The sequence below is a fragment of the Coregonus lavaretus genome (assembly GCF_964263955.1).
Source record: "Coregonus lavaretus genome assembly, chromosome: 18".
NCBI classification, from domain to species: Eukaryota; Metazoa; Chordata; class Actinopteri; order Salmoniformes; family Salmonidae; genus Coregonus; species Coregonus lavaretus.
Genome location: NC_140005.1, coordinates 40,314,755 through 40,335,953, shown reverse-complemented (window position 1 = coordinate 40,335,953; position 21,199 = coordinate 40,314,755). Strand labels below are relative to the sequence as shown.

General features: G+C 46.1%; 1 protein-coding gene across 2 annotated transcripts in view; it reads right to left on the bottom strand.

The window, feature by feature from the left end:
* Window positions 1-21,199, bottom strand: part of syne1b (spectrin repeat containing, nuclear envelope 1b) — a gene marked incomplete at its 5' end in the record, with an annotated part of 150,074 nt that overhangs the window by 1,839 nt on the left and 127,036 nt on the right. Inside the window, 13 exons of one of the 2 annotated variants that reach the window (XM_084182195.1) lie at window positions 1,134-1,204; window positions 2,247-2,342; window positions 2,582-2,794; window positions 7,308-7,436; window positions 13,902-14,102; window positions 14,432-14,643; window positions 17,669-17,795; window positions 18,247-18,389; window positions 19,119-19,187; window positions 19,385-19,730; window positions 20,015-20,206; window positions 20,402-20,539; window positions 20,742-20,924. In XM_084182195.1, coding sequence (XP_084038321.1) covers window positions 1,134-1,204; window positions 2,247-2,342; window positions 2,582-2,794; window positions 7,308-7,436; window positions 13,902-14,102; window positions 14,432-14,643; window positions 17,669-17,795; window positions 18,247-18,389; window positions 19,119-19,187; window positions 19,385-19,730; window positions 20,015-20,206; window positions 20,402-20,539; window positions 20,742-20,924 — 2,120 coding nt within the window. The remainder of the gene's footprint in view (window positions 1-1,133; window positions 1,205-2,246; window positions 2,343-2,581; window positions 2,795-7,307; window positions 7,437-13,901; window positions 14,103-14,431; window positions 14,644-17,668; window positions 17,796-18,246; window positions 18,390-19,118; window positions 19,188-19,384; window positions 19,731-20,014; window positions 20,207-20,401; window positions 20,540-20,741; window positions 20,925-21,199) is intronic. The other variant, XM_084182196.1, reaches the window with a different exon arrangement.

Here is a 21,199-nt window from a genome sequence, read left to right as displayed (position 1 = left end):
AGCATTAGTCAGCAGCAGAAGCATCTTAATACACCCTCATCTGACTGTGAACAACATTGGCTGCTGTCAAACTGAGAGGACCATAATCAGTCAATTCAGGAAGTGAACTGAAAACTGAAAAGCAATGAGGACTTCCTGAATTGAAATGGAATTGATCCCAACTCTGACAGTAACACTAAATTGCTACTAAATACACTAAATAACCTGTTTGGACTATGCACAAGGAATGTAAAGTAACAAAACAACAGCTGGGAAGAGTTACAGTGACTTTACAGCAATGTGATACCTGATGTTGATCCGTTTTACGTAGCTTTGAGGTCTATTTTATAACTGTGAAATTGGCTTACTCTAAAATGATTACTAATAATATTCCTGGTATGTGTAGATAACAGTGATGTCTGTTTTACCCTCAGGTTTGACTGTCTAGATGCTAGATTGTGACCAAAATGCCCCCTAACACTTCACAAATGGAGACCTGCGAGGCGAGACCCACAGATGGCAGATTGAGGGGAGCGAGGGGGAGATGGTGGATTAGTTATGTGAAATAGAAGAATAGATGTCACACACAAGAGAAAGAAAGAGAAAGGAATAGAGAGATAGACTTGCTGCCATCATATTGTTCATTGCAGACACTTGCTGGCTTGGCAATTCAAAAGAAAAACTGTGTGTGCCCATCAGCAGTAGAAAAGGAGCGTTAAGGGCCCTGTATTAGAGAAACTGTTTACAGTATGTTAAGCACTCAAGGTGCATTCTTGGTAGCGTAGTTAATCAAGCAGCCGAGGACATTGGCAGCGAAGAGGCTTGCAAGTCTCATTATAGTTTGCGGAACTGTAATGTAAAGGATGTGTGGGATATAACCACCATCTACTGTAAAGCCCTAGCCTCTACATAGTATCTAGAATGGTAGAAGATGATGGAATTCATTTTTCATTTACCTTTTATGAACCTTTGGAAGTAAGTAAAAAAACAGCACTCAGGGTTTTCTATCTATGTTTCTGTTGCACTGTAGCGTTGCCCTGTACTGTATGTGTGCAGTGCCGTGCAGCACGACGGACTGAGGTTTCAGAACAGGAGTAACATGTTCCATGGGTTCCATTATCTTCTGGGTGTTCTAGAAACCAGGAGAAAGGTACCTGTGTGGTCTGTGTGGACTGCTCACAGAGGGTCCAGAGGTCTGCTGTGACAGACTACATTTGCCCCGTTGCTGTTTGCAATGAACAGGGGGGTAAAAGAAAGAAAGTATGTTTCAGTCCAGGCAAATAAAGAACAAAGCTACCGATGAAAATGAAAGAATAGAAAGGCAGCAACAAAATCAAATTTGTGAAGGAAGGTGACAATAAGAGAGATAATTCAATGGAAAACAAGGAAACTGGCTTTTTTCAAAGTGTACAGCTACTTTGAACAGCTACAGCTGGATGGTCATGCTGTTATTTTGAACAAAGTGAATTCATAAGCTGCTTTAGCACAACTTGTATTATGTGCTATATTATATGATGAATGACATGCTATGTGGGAGACAGAAGTAAGACATTTAAGATATACATGTACTGTATCTTAAAATCATTGAGATCAATCTTTGGGATTGACTTAAAAAACAAGTCATTACTTCAGAGAAAAACTAAAAGAAATTGGAGAATTGGAGAATTGGATTGATAAAAACCAAGCAGGATTAAATGTTCTACTTTGTGTTGTCAGCAGTATCAAAGAGCCAGTATTCCTTGAACACTACACTACAGGGACCTACAACTACAGGACACTAAAGAATTGAAGAACAAAACAAGAAAGAGTCAGTCAGGAGATGGTAGAAGTAGAGGTTTAGGGGGCAGAATTTGGGGTGTAAAGACATGTTGACTTCAAATGTTCAAACCCGGGTAGAAATTGAAGTCAAGTCCATCAAGAAGAGAAGAGGGGGAAAGAAAAATGAATGAAAAAAGAGAGGGAATAATCATGTCTCCAGAACTCTGGTGGGTTTGACTCTGGGAGAAGAAGACATGCAAGGTGTAAAGGTGTGGAAACAGGATCAGAGTGTGGTGGGAAAAGTATATTGGACGGTGTACAGATCAGAGGTGAGAAGGAGAGGTCCTGGGATGGTGGGAGGGAGTGACTCTGCATGGTCTTAAACTGGAGAAAACTGGGCGTTGCATTCGGGGGCACAAGTGATGCACTGTCTGGGGCATTCGGGGAGTACCAAACACCTTCCTTCTGGTAGAGCACCATGTTACGCCAGGGGGACTATTATACGTTACCGATCGACGGCGACTTGGCGTGCTCCTGCCCGACACCGGGCTGATGGATCCAGAGGTGGTGTCCAGCTCATCAGCCGACGACCATGAAGACAGATCCTGAGAGGAGAGAGAGAAAGACAGGAGGGACGGAAAGAGAGAAAGGGGGGGGGGGACGGAAAGGCAGAGAGAGACACACACGGAGGGAGGGAGGGAGCATGAGAAATTGTGTTAGATACAGTAGAGAAAGGCTACAAACTTTTCTCCTATACTATGTATTATTGTGTAATTTGTGTACTGCATAGAGGTACATTAAATTGCTCTATTTAATTGTACAGTACAAGCGCTGCTGTTCTGACCTGTTGGCTGCTGGTGATGTCCAGAATCTTCTCCAGCTCTCTGAGGTCTCTGGTCACCTCCTTGAAGAGCAGTTTGAGGCGGTTCCCGATGACGTGCACCTTCTCTTTGGCCTCCAGACAGTCGCTGCCCTCGCTGTTGACCAGCAGCTGCAGGGACATGTCCTGCAGGGACGACACTTTCCTCTGGGACTCCAGCAACTCACCACGGATTTGCTGTAGAAGGAGAGGAGTGGAGATAACAATCTCATGTTTGAGATTGACTACATTTGTCACACCCTGGCTCTGGGACTCTATATGTTGAGCCAGGGTGTGTTCATTCTATGTGTTTATTTCTATGTTGGTAGTTCTGTTGTGTTTATTTCTAGGTTGGCCAGAGTGACTCCCAATCAGAGGCAACGAGTGTCAGCTGTCGTTGGTTGTCTCTGATTGGGAGCCATATTTAAACTGTCTGTTTTCCCTTTGTGTTTGTGGGTTCTTGTTCCGTGTTGGTCATTGTTACCGAGGACGTTACGAGTCGTTTATTGTTTTGTTGGTTGTGTATGTTATCACTGTAGATAATAAATACCATGTTCGTTCAACACGCTGCGCATTGGTCTCTCCCTGACGTTCGTGACAGAAGAACCCACCAAGATTTGACCAAGCAGCGTGTCCAGGAGCCATCGCCAGGGAGATCTCTAGCAGATCTCCTTCGCCTCCTCGACTGGGTCAAGCCGAGTGAGGAAGAGAAGGGCTTGACATTGTGGCAGAAGGGCGAAAGGCCGGCGAGAGGTACTGGGGTGTGTTACCAGTCCGGTCCGGCCCATTCCAGATCCCTGCGTAGGACCAGTGGTGTGTGTCCCCAGTACGGTCCGGCCTGTTCCTGCTCCCCGCACCAAGTCAGTGGTGCGCTTCGTCAGCCCGGCTCGGCCCGTTCCTGCTCCCCGCACCAAGTCAGTGGTGCGCTTCGTCAGCCCGGCTCGGCCCGTTCCTGCTCCCCGCACCAAGTCAGTGGTGCGCTTCGTCAGCCCGGCTCGGCCCGTTCCTGCTCCCCGCCCCAAGTCAGTGGTGCGCTTCGTCAGCCCGGCTCGGCCCGTTCCTGCTCCCCGCACCAAGTCAGTGGTGCGCTTCGTCAGCCCGGCTCGGCCCGTTCCTGCTCCCCGCACCAAGACAGTGGTGCGCTTCGTCAGCCCGGCTCGGCCCGTTCCTGCTCCCCGCACCAAGTCAGTGGTGCGCTTCGTCAGCCCGGCTCGGCCCGTTCCTGCTCCCCGCACCAAGTCAGTGGTGCGCTTCGTCAGCCCGGCTCGGCCCGTTCCTGCTCCCCGCACCAAGTCAGTGGTGCGCTTCGTCAGCCCGGCTCGGCCCGTTCCTGCTCCCCGCACCAAGTCAGTGGTGCGCTTCGTCAGCCCGGCTCGGCCCGTTCCTGCTCCCCGCACCAAGTCAGTGGTGCGTTTCGTCAGCCCGGTTTGGCCCGCTCCTGCTCCCCGCACCAAGTCAGGGGTGCGCTTCGACAGCCCGGCTCGGCCCGCTCCTGCTCCCCACACCAAGCCAGTGGTGTGCGTCGTCAGTCCGGCACGGCCCGTGCCTGTTCCACCGGTGGCTGGTCCGGCACCGGTCAGATGCTTCACGCAGGAGCTAGAGCAATCCGCTCCACCAGTGTGCAGTCCAGCTCCGGCCAGCGGGGCCAGACCGGACCAGGGGTACTTTGGGGGGTTGGAGAGGGAGCGGGGATCAGGCCCGGAGCCGGATCCGCCGCCTAAGCGGAGTGCCCACCCGGTCCCTCCCCTGTGGTATTTGGTGGGCGCGGTCGGAGTCCGCGCCTTTAGGGGGGGGTACTGTCACGCCCTGGCTCTGGGGACTCTAATATGTTGAGCCAGGGTGTGTATAGTCTATGTGTGTTCTAGGTTTCACTTTCTGGTTTGGTATATCTATGTTGGCCAGGGTGGCTCCCAATCAGAGACGGCTGTAGCTCGTTGTCTCTGATTGGGAGTCATACTTAGGTAGCCGTTAGGCATTCATTTGGGGTGGTTTCTTGTTCGTATTTGGTTTGTGTTTACCATTGACTGTCACGTCATCGTTTTGTTGTTTTGATCGTGTGATCATTAATATAATAAATATGTTCGCCTTCAACGCTGCGCCTTGGTCCTCCTCTCTCACCGACGATCGTGACAGAAGAACCCACCATACCAGGACCAAGCAGCGTGTCCAGGAGCAGGCAGCCTGGACATGGGAGGAGATATTGGACGGGAAAGGGTCCTGGACCTGGGAGGAAATCCTGGCCGGGATGGATCGCCGGCCATGGAGTGAGACTGTAGAGAGGCGACGGAGAGAGGAGCAGCGGCGCCAAACGGGTCAACGTCGGACAGGCGAGAGGCAACCCCAGAAAATGTTTAGGGGGGGGCACACGGCATGGACGACGGGGCTGACGGAGGCAGAAAAGGGGCGGATTCAGAAGGCCACCAGGTTACGGGGGCCACTGGTCAAAGCAGGGAAGGAAGGTGTAGAGGCACGGCGAGAGGTACTGGGGTGTGTTACCAGTCCGGTCCGGCCCGTTCCAGATCCCGAGGTAGAGCCAGTGGTGTGTGTCCCCAGTACGGTCCGGCCTGTTCCGGCCCCTCGCACCAAGTGTACGGTGCGCGTCGCCAGCCCAGTCCGGCCTGTTCCTGCTCCACGCACCAAGCCTACGATGTGCGTCGCCAGCCCAGTCCGGCCTGTCCCTGCTCCACGCACCAAGCCTACGGGGTGCGTCGTCAGCCCAGTCCGGCCTGTTCCTGCTCCACGCACCAAGCCTACGGTGTGCGTCGCCAGCCCAGTCCGGCCTGTCCCTGCTCCACGCACCAAGCATACGGTGTGCGTCACCAGCCCAGCCCGGCCTGTCCCTGCTCCACGCACCAAGTCTACGGTGCGCGTCGCCAGCCCGGCCCGGCCTGTTCCTGCCACTCGCACCAAGTCTACGGTGCGCGTCGCCAGCCTGGCCCGGCCTGTTCCTGCCACTCGCACCAAGTATACGGTGCGCGTCGCCAGCCCGGCCCGGCCTGTTCCTGCCACTCGCACCAAGTCTACGGTGCGCGTCGCCAGCCCGGCCCGGCCTGTTCCTGCCACTCGCACTAAGCCAGGGGTGCGAGACGTCAGCCTGGTAAGGCCCGTCCCTCCTCCACGCACCAAGCCAGGGGTGCGAGTCGTCAGCCTGGTAAGGCCCGTCCTTCCTCCACGCACCAAGCCAGGGGTGCGAGTCGTCAGCCTGGTAAGGCCCGTTCCTCCTCCACGCACCAAGCCAGGGGTACGAGTCGTCAGCCTGGTAAGGCCCGTTCCTCCTCCACGCACCAAGCCAGGGGTGCGAGTCGTCAGCCTGGTAAGGCCCGTTCCTCCTCCACGCACCAGGCCAGGGGTGCGCGTCGCCAGCCCGGCCCGGCCACTCGCACCAAGTCTACGGTGCGCGTCGCCAGCCCGGCCCGGCCTGTTCCTGCTACTCGCACCAAGTATACGGTGCGCGTCGCCAGCCCGGCCCGGCCTGTTCCTGCCACTCGCACCAAGTCTACGGTGCGCGTCGCCAGCCCGGCCCGGCCTGTTCCTGCCACTCGCACTAAGCCAGGGGTGCGAGACGTCAGCCTGGTAAGGCCCGTCCCTCCTCCACGCACCAAGCCAGGGGTGCGAGTCGTCAGCCTGGTAAGGCCCGTCCTTCCTCCACGCACCAAGCCAGGGGTGCGAGTCGTCAGCCTGGTAAGGCCCGTTCCTCCTCCACGCACCAAGCCAGGGGTGCGAGTCGTCAGCCTGGTAAGGCCCGTTCCTCCTCCACGCACCAAGCCAGGGGTGCGAGTCGTCAGCCTGGTAAGGCCCGTTCCTCCTCCACGCACCAGGCCAGGGGTGCGCGTCGTCAGCCTGGTAAGGCCTGTTCCTCCTCCACGCACTAAGCCCGGGGTGCGCGTCGTCAGTCCAGCACAACCCGTGCCTGGGCCACCGTTGCCTGGGAAGGTACCGGTCAACTGCTCCACTACGGAGCTGAAGCTAACCGCTCCTGCTACGTCCAGTTCAGCTCCAGCCAGCGGGGCCAGACTGGACCAGGGGCGCTATGGGGGGTTTATTGGAGGGTGGTGTTCAAGGCCGGAGCCAGAACCGCCGCCGAGGAGGTATGCCCGCCCAGCCCTCCCCTGTTTTGCTCTAGTTGAGGCGCGGTCGCAGTCCGCGCCTTTAGGGGGGGGTACTGTCACACTCTGGCTCTGGGACTCTATATGTTGAGCCAGGGTGTGTTCATTCTATGTGTTTATTTCTATGTTGGTAGTTCTGTTGTGTTTATTTCTAGGTTGGCCAGAGTGACTCCCAATCAGAGGCAACGAGTGTCAGCTGTCGTTGGTTGTCTCTGATTGGGAGCCATATTTAAACTGTCTGTTTTCCCTTTGTGTTTGTGGGTTCTTGTTCTGTGTTGGTCATTGTTACCGAGGACGTTACGAGTCGTTTATTGTTTTGTTGGTTGTGTATGTTATCACTGTAGATAATAAATACCATGTTCGTTCAACACGCTGCGCATTGGTCTCTCCCTGACGTTCGTGACAACATTGCAGTCTGAGTGCGAAGAATCTCTGATCTATAAATCACCTTACATTCCAAACAACTACTCATAAAATAATCAATATTAGAGATTCTGCGGTCAAACTGATCCCCTAAATCACTCGGTTTAACTAACCTTTTGTGACACACAAGATTTGGTTCTGGGTTTCAGGATTAGACATTAACATAAGTCTTCTCTACCTACCATGAGTGTTTTGTGGTGCTCGTGGAGGGTGTCGCTGTCCTGGATGGGGTCAATGGGAACGATCTCGTTCCTCCTGCGGTCGATGTTCTCCAGCCACAGTAGCAGGCCGTGACTCATCTCATGGAAGTCCTACAGGAGAGGAGATGTGAATACAAATGCAAAGACGATGGAGCACTCTACTCCACCTTCTATCAAAAGTCATGACTTCTACCAAAAGTAACATATTTAATATGTCTAACTAATGATAAACCTTGATGTTGATGTCCAGTTGATGTCTCAGTTGTCCAACATGCAACAATTATCTGTCCTGTTTTGGATTGTTGATCAACAGTAGCCTGGTCTACTTTTTAATCTTCAACATAGAAATGCTACCAAAAACAATTTACTGAAACTTGTTACAAATTGATTCACCAAACAACATTTTGAAAGAGGAAGCAAAGTACTTTTGTTTTCATTTCAGTCTCCTCCACCTCCACTAACCAAAGTTAATTGCTAGGATTTTCTTCTATTAATAATGTAAAATTAACAGCTGTACAGAAAGACTCATGTGAAGGCCAAATTACAGAGGAGGAACTTCTTGATGCAATTAAAGCCTTTAAGTCAGGGTACTCAAAGGCTGGATGGCATACCAATTGAGGTATATTATACTTTTTTATGTACTCAGAGGATCGTTATTAGCATGTTTTAACCACTCCAGATACTCAACAAGAAGGTCTGATTTCACTATTACTGAAACAGGACCCAGGTGGTAAATATAAAGATCCAGTCCATTAAAAAAAATTGAAGGCCCCTTACACTTCAGTGTTGTGATGCAAAGATTCTAGCAAAATGCATAGTGCATAGAATTAAAGGTATTGTCAGATATTATTCATCCTAATCAGACAGTATTTTACATGGACGATACATTGGAGATAATATAACAAACACGATTTAAGAAAATGAACTGCAATTTTTAAAGGACTTGTCTTTTAGCTAGCTAGGTTTTTTTTAATTTGTATACATTTGCACTAAGATTCGACAACAGATTCAACAATAAAAAAAACAATGAAAAATCTGGGAAAACAGGCCTAGTATTCATAGCTGACTTTGAAAAGGCTTTTGATAAAGTATGACTGGAATTTATATATAAATGCCTGGAATATTGTAATTTTTGGAGAATCTCTTATACAATGGGTTAAAGTTATGTAAATAGTAAATAATGGCTACTTCTCAGAAAGTATTCAACTGTCAAGAGGAGTAAAACAAGGTTGTCCACTATTGGCATATCTATTTATTAGGGCCATCGAAACGTTAGCTATTAAAATCAGATCCAACAATAATATTAAGGGGCTAGAAATCCAAGCAATTGTGTTAAGCAAGCAAACTGTTTTTTACCGGGGCAGAGCAAGTAGGTCAAGCACGTGCAGCCAATGAGCTACTTTGTTTTGCCCGCGATATTTATTACGGCTTCTACTTTTAACATTATGTTCTTTGGCACCCTCATTGCCCCAATATGTGTCTGTCAAAAAAGAGAAAAGTGGACGCAGAGTGCAGAGTGTTCCAAGAAAAATGGTCATCCTATTTTTTCACGGAATTGAATGGGAAAGCTGTATGTTTAGTGTGTTCAGAGCATGTTGCAGTGCTGAAAGAATATAACCTTCGTCGCCACTATGTGAGTCTTCATGCCGACAAATATGACAACTTTCAAGGACAGCGGAGATGAGAGAAGGTGAATGAACTGTTGGCGGGTCTGAAGAAACAGCAGTCTGTGTTTACTCACAGCCGAGACATCAGTGACGCTGCAGTGAAAGCTAGCTACCTCATTGCTAATGAAATCGCAGTGGCTTCAAAACCATTTAGTGAGGGTGAATTTGTAAAAACATGCATGATGAAGGCAGCGGAGATTGTGTGCCCTGAAAAGCGGCAGGCTTTTGCAAATATCAGCCTGACAAGAAACACAGTTGCAGACAGGATTTCCGATCTTTCAGTGGATTTGGACAGCCAGTTGAAGCAAAAAGTAAAGTCATTTATTGCGTTTTCGGTTGCAATTGATGAAAGCACGGACATTACAGATGTTGCACAACTGGCCATTTTCATCCGCGGAGTTGATGACACATTGACCGTCACCGAGGAGTTCGTGGAGTTGGTGCCGATGACAGATACAACGACAGCAGCTGATATTTTTACCGCACTCGTCGGCGCGCTGGACAGGGTCGGAGTGGACTGGTCCCGCGCTGTCAGCCTGGCTACAGATGGTGCGCCCTCAATGATCGGGAAAAAAGCAGGCGTTGTGACAAAGTTCAGAGAGAAAGTGCAATCTGCAAATGGAGGATGTGATTTTTTGACTTTTCACTGTATTTTGCACCAGGAGGCTTTGTGTTGCAAGTCATTAAAGATGGATAACGTCATGAAGGTGGTCATCCAAACTGTTAATTTCATCCGATCCAGAAGCCTGAATCACCGTCAGTTTGACAGCCTTCTCAGAGAGAAAGACCACATCTATGGCCTGCCATACCACACTGAGGTAAGATGGTTAAGCCGAGGTGCTGTGCTGAGGCGTTTCTTTGATTTACGAGAAGAAATTGAACAGTTCATGGAAGAAAAGGGCAAACCAGTGTTAGAATTTCATTCCGCAGAATGGATGCAGGACCTTGCATTTATGGTGGATATTACAGAGCACCTGAATAACTTGAACAAACAGCTGCAAGGGCGCAACAAAGTTGTCACGCAGTATTATGACAGCATACGTTCTTTCAAGTTGAAGCTGTCATTGTGGGAGACGCAACTTGCCGGTGGTGATGCAGCTCACTTCCCCTGTCTGAGAAATGTGTGCGCGACCCAACATGTGGCAGACATGAAGCGGTTCAAAGATAAAATAACGGGACTGTTACGGGAGTTTGAGCAACGCTTTCAGATTTATGTTTATATGTTTTTATGTTGATGTGCTATTGTTTTTAATTGATTTATTTTATTTGTATATTTAACCTATTCTTGACTCTGTGGTTCTTGCACTTGTTTGGGGAACAGGATTTCATTATTTTTATCTACATTTCTGCCTGAGAAATGACACCCTGATATAGTTCTGTGATCTGTGATATACTTCTGTGAATCACTGAGGCATTGTGTGTTTGTGTGTTCTTTGTCCTCAGAACTTTCAAATAACTTGAGGTGTTTTATGATTAATAGTGATGTTGTGCTTTTGGACACTGTCCTCAGGCTCCAGCTTTATGTTTATATGTTTTTATGTTGATGTGCTATTGTTTTTAATTGATTTTATTTTATTTGTATATTTAACCTATTCTTGACTCTGTGGTTCTTGCACTTGTTTGGGGAACAGGATTTCATTATTTTTATCTACATTTCTGCCTGAGAAATGACACCCTGATATAGTTCTGTGATCTGTGAAACAGTTCTGTTAATCACTGAGGCATTGTGTGTTTGTGTGTTCTTTGTCCTCAGAACTTTCAAATAACTTGAGGTGTTTTATGATTAATAGTGATGTTGTGCTTTTGGACACTGTCCTCAGGCTCCAGCTTTATGTTTATATGTTTTTATGTTGATGTGCTATTGTTTTTAATTGATTTTATTTTATTTGTATATTTAACCTATTCTTGACTCTGTGGTTCTTGCACTTGTTTGGGGAACAGGATTTCATTATTTTTATCTACATTTCTGCCTGAGAAATGACACCCTGATATAGTTCTGTGATCTGTGAAACAGTTCTGTTAATCACTGAGGCATTGTGTGTTTGTGTGTTCTTTTTCTTTAGAATTTTCAAATAAACTTGACGTGTTTTATGATTAATAGTGATGTTGTGCTTGTACTATTTTGGACACACTGTCCTCAGGCTCCAGCTTTATGTTGTATGTTGATCGTATTAAAACAAAGAAAACAATCTGAAGTTGTTGTTTTTAAGTTATATATACCATGATTTTTCCGGTCCGGCCCACTTGGGAATAGATTTTCCTCCATGTGGCCCCTGAGCTAAAATGAGTTTGACACCCCTGATCTAGATATTTTTTCTAACCTCTCTGGATTACAATCGAATTATGATATGTGTACTATATTACGTATTGGATCACAAAAAAATTTACATTACTGTGTAGTTTACCAATAAAATGGTCTGGTGGTGAAGTGGACATACTAGGTATTCATATCCCGAAAGAAAGAAATTATTTCACTACAATACATTTTAATAGAAAGTTAGCAAAAATAGATAAGATCTTGCTACCATGGAAAGGAAAATACCTGTCTATTTGTGGAAAAATCACCCTGATTAACTCTTTAGTCATATCCCAGTTTACCGATTTGCTTATGGTCTTGCCTACACCTAACGACTTATTTTTTAAATTATGAGCAAAAAATATTCTATTTTATTTGGAATGGCAAGCCATACAAAATTAAACGGGCCTATTTACATAATGAATATGAATTCGGAGGGCAGAAATGATTAAATATTATAGCATTAGACCTCTCACTAAAGGATTCAGTCACAAAAACTATACTTAAATCCAAACTGGTTCTCTAGCAGATTACTAAGAATGGCTCATCCCGTGTTCAAGAATGGCCTTTTCCCTTTATTCAGATTACAATTTCACACTTTTGGTTATTTGAAAATGAAATCCTCAACAAAATATAGCAGTTTTTAAAAAAAAGCCATTGAAAGTTGGTTGCTATTTCAGTTTAATCCACCAGAAAAGACAGAACAAATATTACAACAAATATTGTGGTTAAAATCAAATATACTAATTGATTAAAAAAAACATAATCTTTGTAAATTATATCATAAGTAGGACTGGTGGAGTTATGTCACACATGCGGCTAACTAAAATATATGGATACAGTGGGAAAAAAAATTATTTAGTCAGCCACCAATTGTGCAAGTTCTCCCACTTAAAAAGATGAGAGAGGCCTGTAATTTTCATCATAGGTACACGTCAACTATGACAGACAAATTGAGAAAATAAAATCCAGAAAATCACATTGTAGGATTTTTAATGAATTTATTTGCAAATTATGGTGGAAAATAAGTATTTGGTCACCTACAAACAAGCAAGATTTCTGGCTCTCACAGACCTGTAACTTCTTCTTTAAGAGGCTCCTCTGTCCTCCACTCGTTACCTGTATTAATGGCACCTGTTTGAACTTGTTATCAGTATAAAAGACACCTGTCCACAACCTCAAACAGTCACACTCCAAACTCCACTATGGCCAAGACCAAAGAGCTGTCAAAGGACACCAGAAACAAAATTGTAGACCTGCACCAGGCTGGGAAGACTGAATCTGCAATAGGTAAGCAGCTTGGTTTGAAGAAATCAACTGTGGGAGCAATTATTAGGAAATGGAAGACATACAAAACCACTGATAATCTCCCTCGATCTGGGGCTCCACGCAAGATCTCACACCGTGGGGTCAAAATGATCACAAGAACGGTGAGCAAAAATCCCAGAACCACACGGGGGGACCTAGTGAATGACCTGCAGAGAGCTGGGACCAAAGTAACAAAGCCTACCATCAGTAACACACTACGCCGCCAGGGACTCAAATCCTGCAGTGCCAGATGTGTCCCCCTGCTTAAGCCAGTACATGTCCAGGCCCGTCTGAAGTTTGCTAGAGTGCATTTGGATGATCCAGAAGAGGATTGGGAGAATGTCATATGGTCAGATGAAACCAAAATAGAACTTTTTGGTAAAAACTCAACTCGTCGTGTTTGGAGGACAAAGAATGCTGAGTTGCATCCAAAGAACACCATACCTACTGTGAAGCATGGGGGTGGAAACATCATGCTTTGGGGCTGTTTTTCTGCAAAGGGACCAGGACGACTGATCCGTGTAAAGGAAAGAATGAATGGGGCCATGTATCGTGAGATTTTGAGTGAAAACCTCCTTCCATCAGCAAGGGCATTGAAGATGAAACGTGGCTGGGTCTTTCAGCATGACAATGATCCCAAACACACCGCCCGGGCAACGAAGGAGTGGCTTCGTAAGAAGCATTTCAAGGTCCTGGAGTGGCCTAGCCAGTCTCCAGATCTCAACCCCATAGAAAATCTTTGGAGGGAGTTGAAAGTCCGTGTTGCCCAGCGACAGCCCCAAAACATCACTGCTCTAGAGGAGATCTGCATGGAGGAATGGGCCAAAATACCAGCAACAGTGTGTGAAAACCTTGTGAAGACTTACAGAAAACGTTTGACCTGTGTCATTGCCAACAAAGGGTATATAACAAAGTATTGAGAAACTTTTGTTATTGACCAAATACTTATTTTCCACCATAATTTGCAAATAAATTCATTAAAAATCCTACAATGTGATTTTCTGGATTTTTTTTTCTCATTTTGTCTGTCATAGTTGACGTGTACCTATGATGAAAATTACAGGCCTCTCTCATCTTTTTAAGTGGGAGAACTTGCACAATTGGTGGCTGACTAAATACTTTTTTCCCCCACTGTATATGCAATATTAAAGCTGATTTACACCCTAAAAACAAAACAAACAAAAAAACTGTAGCCTGGTCCCAGATCTGTTTGTGCTGTCTTGCCAACTCCTCGACGGCCATTGGAGTTGGCAAGACAGCACAGATCTGGGACCAGGCTAGGTGGATAGATAGTTGGACACCTACGTGACACTGCATGAGGGCGTTCTGTAGCGCTGCCCTCCACTCCCCCAAAGAGGTTCCCAGTCTGTCCCAGCGGTTGTTCATCTCTTTCAGCCTGGCCTGCAGGTCCTGGGATTCTTCTGTGGCGGACTGGATAAACTCTGCACTGCACAGGTTAATGGATAGTACAATGGCCTTACGCTTGTCAACAGCCTTCTGCAGCTCCTGTAGAAAGACGTTATGGAAAGAGATAATTGGACAGTGTGTCTAATATCAGCATAGAGTATTTTTTAAAATAACTCTTGAGGATTAGGGTTGCAAAATTTCAGAAACTTTCCCTAAGAACCCAGGTTTTTCAGAAATCCCAGTTGGAGTATTCCCGGTAAGCAGCAGGGAATAAGCAAGGAGGAACTAGGAACCATCCAACCGGGGTTTCTGAAAAACCCGGGAACTTTGGGAAAGCCTTGCAAACCTTGCAAGCTTTGTAATCTTAGTGAGGATGCTAAACACCCATTTCAGGACTCAGAGGGCAAAAAGCCAAAATCAAAGGTCACCTTGAGTTTCTTGATGCGCATCTCGATAGTTTGGATGTCGGTGCTGAGGTCTAGGCTCCGCTGCTGCTCTAGCTCCGCCCCCGCCTGCTCCAGCCACACCCACACGGCATTGAGGTCAGAGTTGAACTGCTGCCACTGTTGAAGGTTCTGCTTCAGACGCATCTCTTTACTGAGAGCCTGGGCCTGCAACAACTCCCAACGTTCTATCACACCTACACCACAGGGGGGGAAGAAAGGGCTATTATATTATATAAGCGGCGCTATACTATATCTATCCATCTCTTTACTGAGGGCCTGGGCCTGCAGCAACTCCCAGTGTTCTATCACACTTACACCACAGGGGGAAGGAAGGAGTATTATATTATTTATTTCAGGGATATATACGTCGTTATCTATTATATCTATGTCTATCTATCTCTTTACTGAGGGCCTGAGACTGCATTAACTATCCTACTGTTCAGTACAGTATAGGAGGTAGGAAAGAAAGGGTATGAAATTATTAATTTGGTAATGGGATATACAGTGAGGGAAAAAAGTATTTGATCCCCTGCTGATTTTGTACGATTGCCCACTGACAAAGACATGATCAGTCTATCATTTTAATGGTAGGTTGATTTGAACAGTGAGACAGAATAACAAAACAAAAGTCCAGAAAAACACATGTCAAAAATGTTATAAATTGATTTGCATTTTAATGAGGGAAATAAGTATTTGACCCCTCTGCAAAACATGACTTAGTACTTGGTGGCAAAACCCTTGTTGGCAATCACAGAGGTCAGACGTTTCTTGTAGTTGGCCACCAAGTTTGCACACATCTCAGGAGGGATTTTGTCCCACTCCTCTTTGCAGATCTTCTCCAAGTCATTAAGGTTTCGAGGCTGACGTTTGGCAACTCAAACCTTCAGCTCCCTCCACAGATTTTCTATGGGATTAAGGTCTGGAGACTGGCTAGGCCACTCCAGGACCTTAATGTGCTTCTTCTTGAGCCACTCCTTTGTTCCCTTGGCCGTGTGTTTTGGGTCATTGTCATGCTGGAATACCCATCCACGACCCATTTTCAATGCCCTGGCTGAGGGAAGGAGGTTCTCACCCAAGATTTGAAGGTACATGGCCACGTCCATCGTCCCTTTGATGCGGTGAAGTTGTCCTGTCCCCTTAGCAGAAAAACACCCCCAAAGCATAATGTTTCCACATCCATGTTTGACGGTGGGGATGGTGTTCTTGGGGTCATAGGCAGCATTCCTCCTCCTCCAAACACGGCGAGTTGAGTTGATGCCAAAGAGCTCCATTTTGGTCTCATCTGACCACAACACTTTCACCCAGTTCTCCTCTGAATCATTCAGATGTTCATTGGAAAACTTCAGACGGGCCTGTATATGTGCTTTCTTGAGCAGGGGGACCTTGCGGGCGCTGCAGGATTTCAGTCCTTCACGGCATAGTGTGTTACCAATTGTTTTCTTGGTGACTATGGTCCCAGCTGCCTTGAGATCATTGACAAGATCCTCCCGTGTAGTTCTGGGCTGATTCCTCACCGTTCTCATGATCATTGCAACTCCACGAGGTGAGATCTTGCATGGAGCCCCAGGCCGAGGGAGATTGACAGTTCTTTTGTGTTTCTTCCATTTGCGAATAATCGCACCAACTGTTGTCACCTTCTCACCAAGCTGCTTTGCGATGGTCTTGTAGCCCATTCCAGCCTTGTGTAGGTCTACAATCTTGTCCCTGACATCCTTGGAGAGCTCTTTGGTCTTGGCCATTGTGGAGAGTTTGGAATCTGATTGATTGATTGATTCTGTGGACAGGTGTCTTTTATACAGGTAACAAGATGAGATTAGTAGCACTCCCTTTAAGAGTGTGCTCCTAATCTCAGCTCGTTACCTGTATAAAAGACACCTGGGAGCCAGAAATCTTTCTGATTGAGAGGGGGTCAAATACTTATTTCCCTCATTAAAATGCAAATCAATTTATAACATTTTTGACATGCGTTTTTCTGGATTTTTTTGTTGTTATTCTGTCTCTCACTGTTCAAATAAAGCTACCATTAAAATTATAGACTGATCATGTCTTTGTCAGTGGGCAAACGTACAAAATCAGCAGGGGATCAAATACTTTTTTCTCTCACAGTACTACAGCGAGTAAAATCACTTCAACACTTAAAGCGCTGCAATTAGTTTCAGAATGGAAGGTACTCCTAAATATTTCAAAAACTAAAAGCATTGTATTTGGGACAAATCATTCACTAAACCCTAAACCTCAACTAAACTTGTAATAAATAATGTGGAAATTGAGCAAGTTGAGGTGACTAAACTGCTTGGAGTAACCCTGGATTGTAAACTGTGATGGTCAAAACATGTTGATACAACAGTAGCTAAGACAGGGATAAGTCTGTCCATAATAAAGTGCTACTCTTCCTTTTTAACAACACTATCAACAAGGCAGGTCCTACACGCCCTAGTTTTGTCGCACCTGGACTACTGTTCAGTGGTGTGGTCAGGTGCCACAAAGAGGGACCTCGGAAAATAACAATTGGCTCAGAACAGGGCAGCACGGTTGGCCCTTACAATGTACACATAGAGCTAACATTAATAATATGCATGTAAATCTCTCATGGCTCAAAGTGGAGGAGAGATTGACTTCATCACTACTTGTTTTTGTAAGAAGTGTTGACATGCTGAATGCACCGAGGTGTCTGTTTAAACTACCAGCACACAGCTCGGACACCCATGCATACCGCACAAGACATGCCACCAAAAGTCTCTTCACAATCCCCAAGTCAAGAACAGACTATGGGAGGCGCACAGTACTACATAGAGCCATTGCTACATGGAACTTTATTCCACATCAGGTAACTGATGCAAGCAGTAGCATCAGATAAAAAAAAAAAAAAAAAATACACCTTCTGGAACAGCGGGGACTGTGAAGATACACACACACAGGCACAGACACACGTACACATGATAAGACACACTCTACACACACCTACACAAGCATTTTGTATTGTAGATATGTGGTAGTAAAGTTGTGGCCTGAGGGAACACACTTAATGTGTTGTGAAATGTGTTATGAAATGTAATGTCATGTAATATTTTAAATTGTATATAACTGCCTTAATGTTGCTGAGATCCTTAATAAATACAAAAATTAATTTGTAAAAATATTGAAAAACATAATTCACTTTGACATTATAGGGTATTGTGTGTAGGCACTGTATATCAACATCTGAAGGCCAAACGTTACCTGTTGTTTGTGATTCATCACCAATGGGGTCAGCGAGTCCTGAGGCCTTGTCCTCCTCCCCCTTCAGCTCGTAGCCCACCCTCTTCACCGTGTCTATACTGCCACGACACTCTCCCAGCAGACGCATCTACACAACACCACAGGACAGGCAACTGATGGAAAGCATGTCACTGAGATGTTCACATCATGTTATCACACTGAGTAGATACTTCTTTTACAAACCACATGAGTTATGTAGCTAAATGTTTCCTAAAGACCTTCCATTGAGACATACCCCACAGAACGGTGATAAGGATCTCTTATCAGACATAACAATACGATTTATGGAATACTTTAACTCGTAACTTCACCTTTACAAACCCTAAGAGCCAAATGGGCTGCAGAAGACTTGGGTGTCTAGTCTTGTGAATGAGACCAGTATAGTAACTAGTGAATGAGACCAGTATAGTAACTAGTGAATGAGACCAGTATAGTAACTAGTGAATGAGACCAGTATAGTAACTAGTGAATGAGACCAGTATAGTAACTAGTGAATGAGACAAGTATAGTAACTAGTGAATGGGACCAGCAGTACTCACATATCCCATGTATGATGCGTCCAGCTCGGGGCCAGTGGGGGTGCGGCTGCGGATTATGTTCTCTGTCTGTTGCAGGTGGAACCGGCTGGTGTCCAGAATCTTGTCCAACTGGAGAATGTGAGTCTCCAGGGTACCTCCCTCTCCTGAGGATGGGAAGAAGAGATGGACACCCACATGGAATACAGTTAGATAAAGGCTTTGATTTTATGTTCATGGGCCGGTTTCTTAGACCTTCTTAGACCTTTAAAAGCACTTTCAATATACATTATTCAGGAGCTTAAAGGAACATTCCATCCAAAAATCTAGTTTTCAAGATTAGTAACTTTCAAAATGATTTCTGTATTTTGAAAGTTACATATCTTGAAAACTTGATTGCTGACAAGCAAAACATTTTGGGACTATGTCAACAATGGACAAATACCAAAATATAGTTTTTGGGTGGAGTTTTCCTTTAATCTGTCTTAATCTGTGTCTGAAAAACTGGCCCTAAATGTTTTCTTCAAACAGACATAGAAATCCATCCACTGCAAAACGTTCTAAGATATCATTAATAGTGAGTGTTATCCATTCAGTGGTAAATTAGAAGACAAGGGACAAAGAACATTTGTAACACAATAAAACAGACAACAACATGCACCTTTTGAAACACACAGGATGCCAACCACAAATTAGCTTGAGGTTAGCTACAGTAGCCTATGCGCTGCAAAATGCAATACAAAAAAATACAAATCGTTAGGAATTGGTGCTGTTGGTTAACAGTGCCTGCTGTTACGCTTCAGTGTGCGAGTGAGAAAACCAAACCAAATCAAACTCCTAGCAGGCAGAGAGCAGGCTGTGAGTGTTATTTTTCCACACTACGGCATGTTGCCTACCATCAAAGGACCTCAGGGTTTGTTCAGTTAGTTTAACAAAGGCCTCAGGGCTCTCTGGGATCACTACATCTGGAAGAAACATATACATACAAACATACATTTCTTACAATTAACAAGGCTGAATATGAGTGCGCTTTAACCGCCACTGTACAATACTGTATCTCTCCACTGTGATGTCTCTACTCTCTTTGAGATAGAGGCTATCTTAAGTTGTGAGGGGTGTGGTATCCTTAGTATCTGACAGTAGGGGTGTAGACTAGACTGACCTGACAGAGCAGAGGCAGAAGCTGATCCCTGGTAGCTCCCCTCATCTCCATGCTCCCCCTGCTCAGAGGCCAGGCCCAGGGCCCTGCTTGCGCTCTCCAGCCCCCGGCTCAGGTCGTAATCGTGGTCCCACTCCAGGGGGATGGAGTCCACACTGGCTGGGGTGTCCCTGCCCGAGCGCTCAGCCCCAGTCCGGAGAGGGGCAGCCAGGGAAGCAGAGCAGCTTAGGGAGGGTAGAGGGGACATCAGGCAGTCTCCCAGACGCTCACTCCAGGGAATGCAGTCCCCCGGTTCGTCTAGTTCAAACTCCCGGTCCGAGAATGACACGTCGTACTCGTCACCTGTTAGCTGGAGGAAGAGGGGTGGGAGGTACACTTATGAGACAGTCAACAAAGACAACAGGTTCCAGGAATCAAGACATGGCATCATTTGGTAAAATGGTCACAGATGGAGGGAGAGAATGTGCTCAACTCTATCCTCTTTAAAAAACCAAAACAATGAAAGGGTGCTAGAAGCCAACAGTCACACAACATCAAAATAGAACCAAGGGGGCCAGTAGACGTCATCCCTAGGCTTACCGTCATCCCTAGGCCTACCGTCATCCCTAGGCTTGCCGTCATCCCTAGGCTTACCGGTAGGCGTATGAGCTTCTTGTAGTAACGCTCCACGCGTCCGAACACCTCCTGGCAGTATCTCTGCAGCTCCTCCAGCTCCTCCTCTATAACAGCGGCATCCAGAGGCTCACTCTTCTCTAGCAGCACCTCACCCTGGTGGAAGATGTGCTCGATCTTCCCAGTGGTCAGAGAGATCTCCTGCTGGAACGCCTGGTAGACAATCAATCAATCAATCAAATGTACTTCATTTTACATCAGTGGTTGTCAAAAAGGGGAAGAGAAGCAGAGACCAACCAAGTAAGGTTGAGTTCACAACTACCAGGTGTGAAATGTTTCAGCAACAATGATGACCAGTATCATGTACCTGGGCAGCCCCAAGGTGTGAGGTGTTGTGGGCATTCTTACCCTGAGCTGTTTGATCTTGGCCTGGATGTCACACTCTGAGAAGTGCTCTATGTTGGTGAGCTGCAGGTCCATCTCCGTGAGCCACACCAGGATGCTGTCTCGGGCCGTCTCAAACTCCTCACGCTGACTGATAAAGTGCTGGAGAAATCATGAAGAGAACCTTTAGGATACACATTTCTCGCAACAAACATTTTTTTTACCAATGAATTGCAACTTTGGGCAGACACTCCTCTTTCTGTGAGCACTACGGATATTTTGGAGTGTAGAATTGGACTATATACAATACTTTCTGTTGTGTTACAGTTGCTCATCAAGGCCTACTCTGGACGCAATTGTGTACCTTGAGCCTGCGGAGGATGGAGGCCACCCTCTTCTGCAGGTTGTCCCAGCGCTGGTTCCCATCGTGGGCCATCTCCCGGAGGCGACAGGAGGAGTCGGTGCGGTTCTCCCTGGCCAGACGGCGGTACTGCTTATTGATCAGCTCCAGCTGGGTCAGACTCTCATGGACCTGACGCTGGAACGCCTACAGGACAACATATAATAAAAATATATACAGTATCTTGCAAAAGTATTTTTTTGCAAGATACGTTTTTCCTATTTTGTTGCATTACAACCTGTAATTTAAATGGATTTTTATTTGGATTTCATGTAATGGACATACACAAAATAGTCCAAATTGGTGAAGTGAAATGAAAAAAATAACTTGTTTCAAAAAATAAATAACGGAAAAGTGGTGCGTGCATATGTATTCACCCCCTTTGCTATGAAGCCCCTAAATAAGATCTGGTGATGGACGCC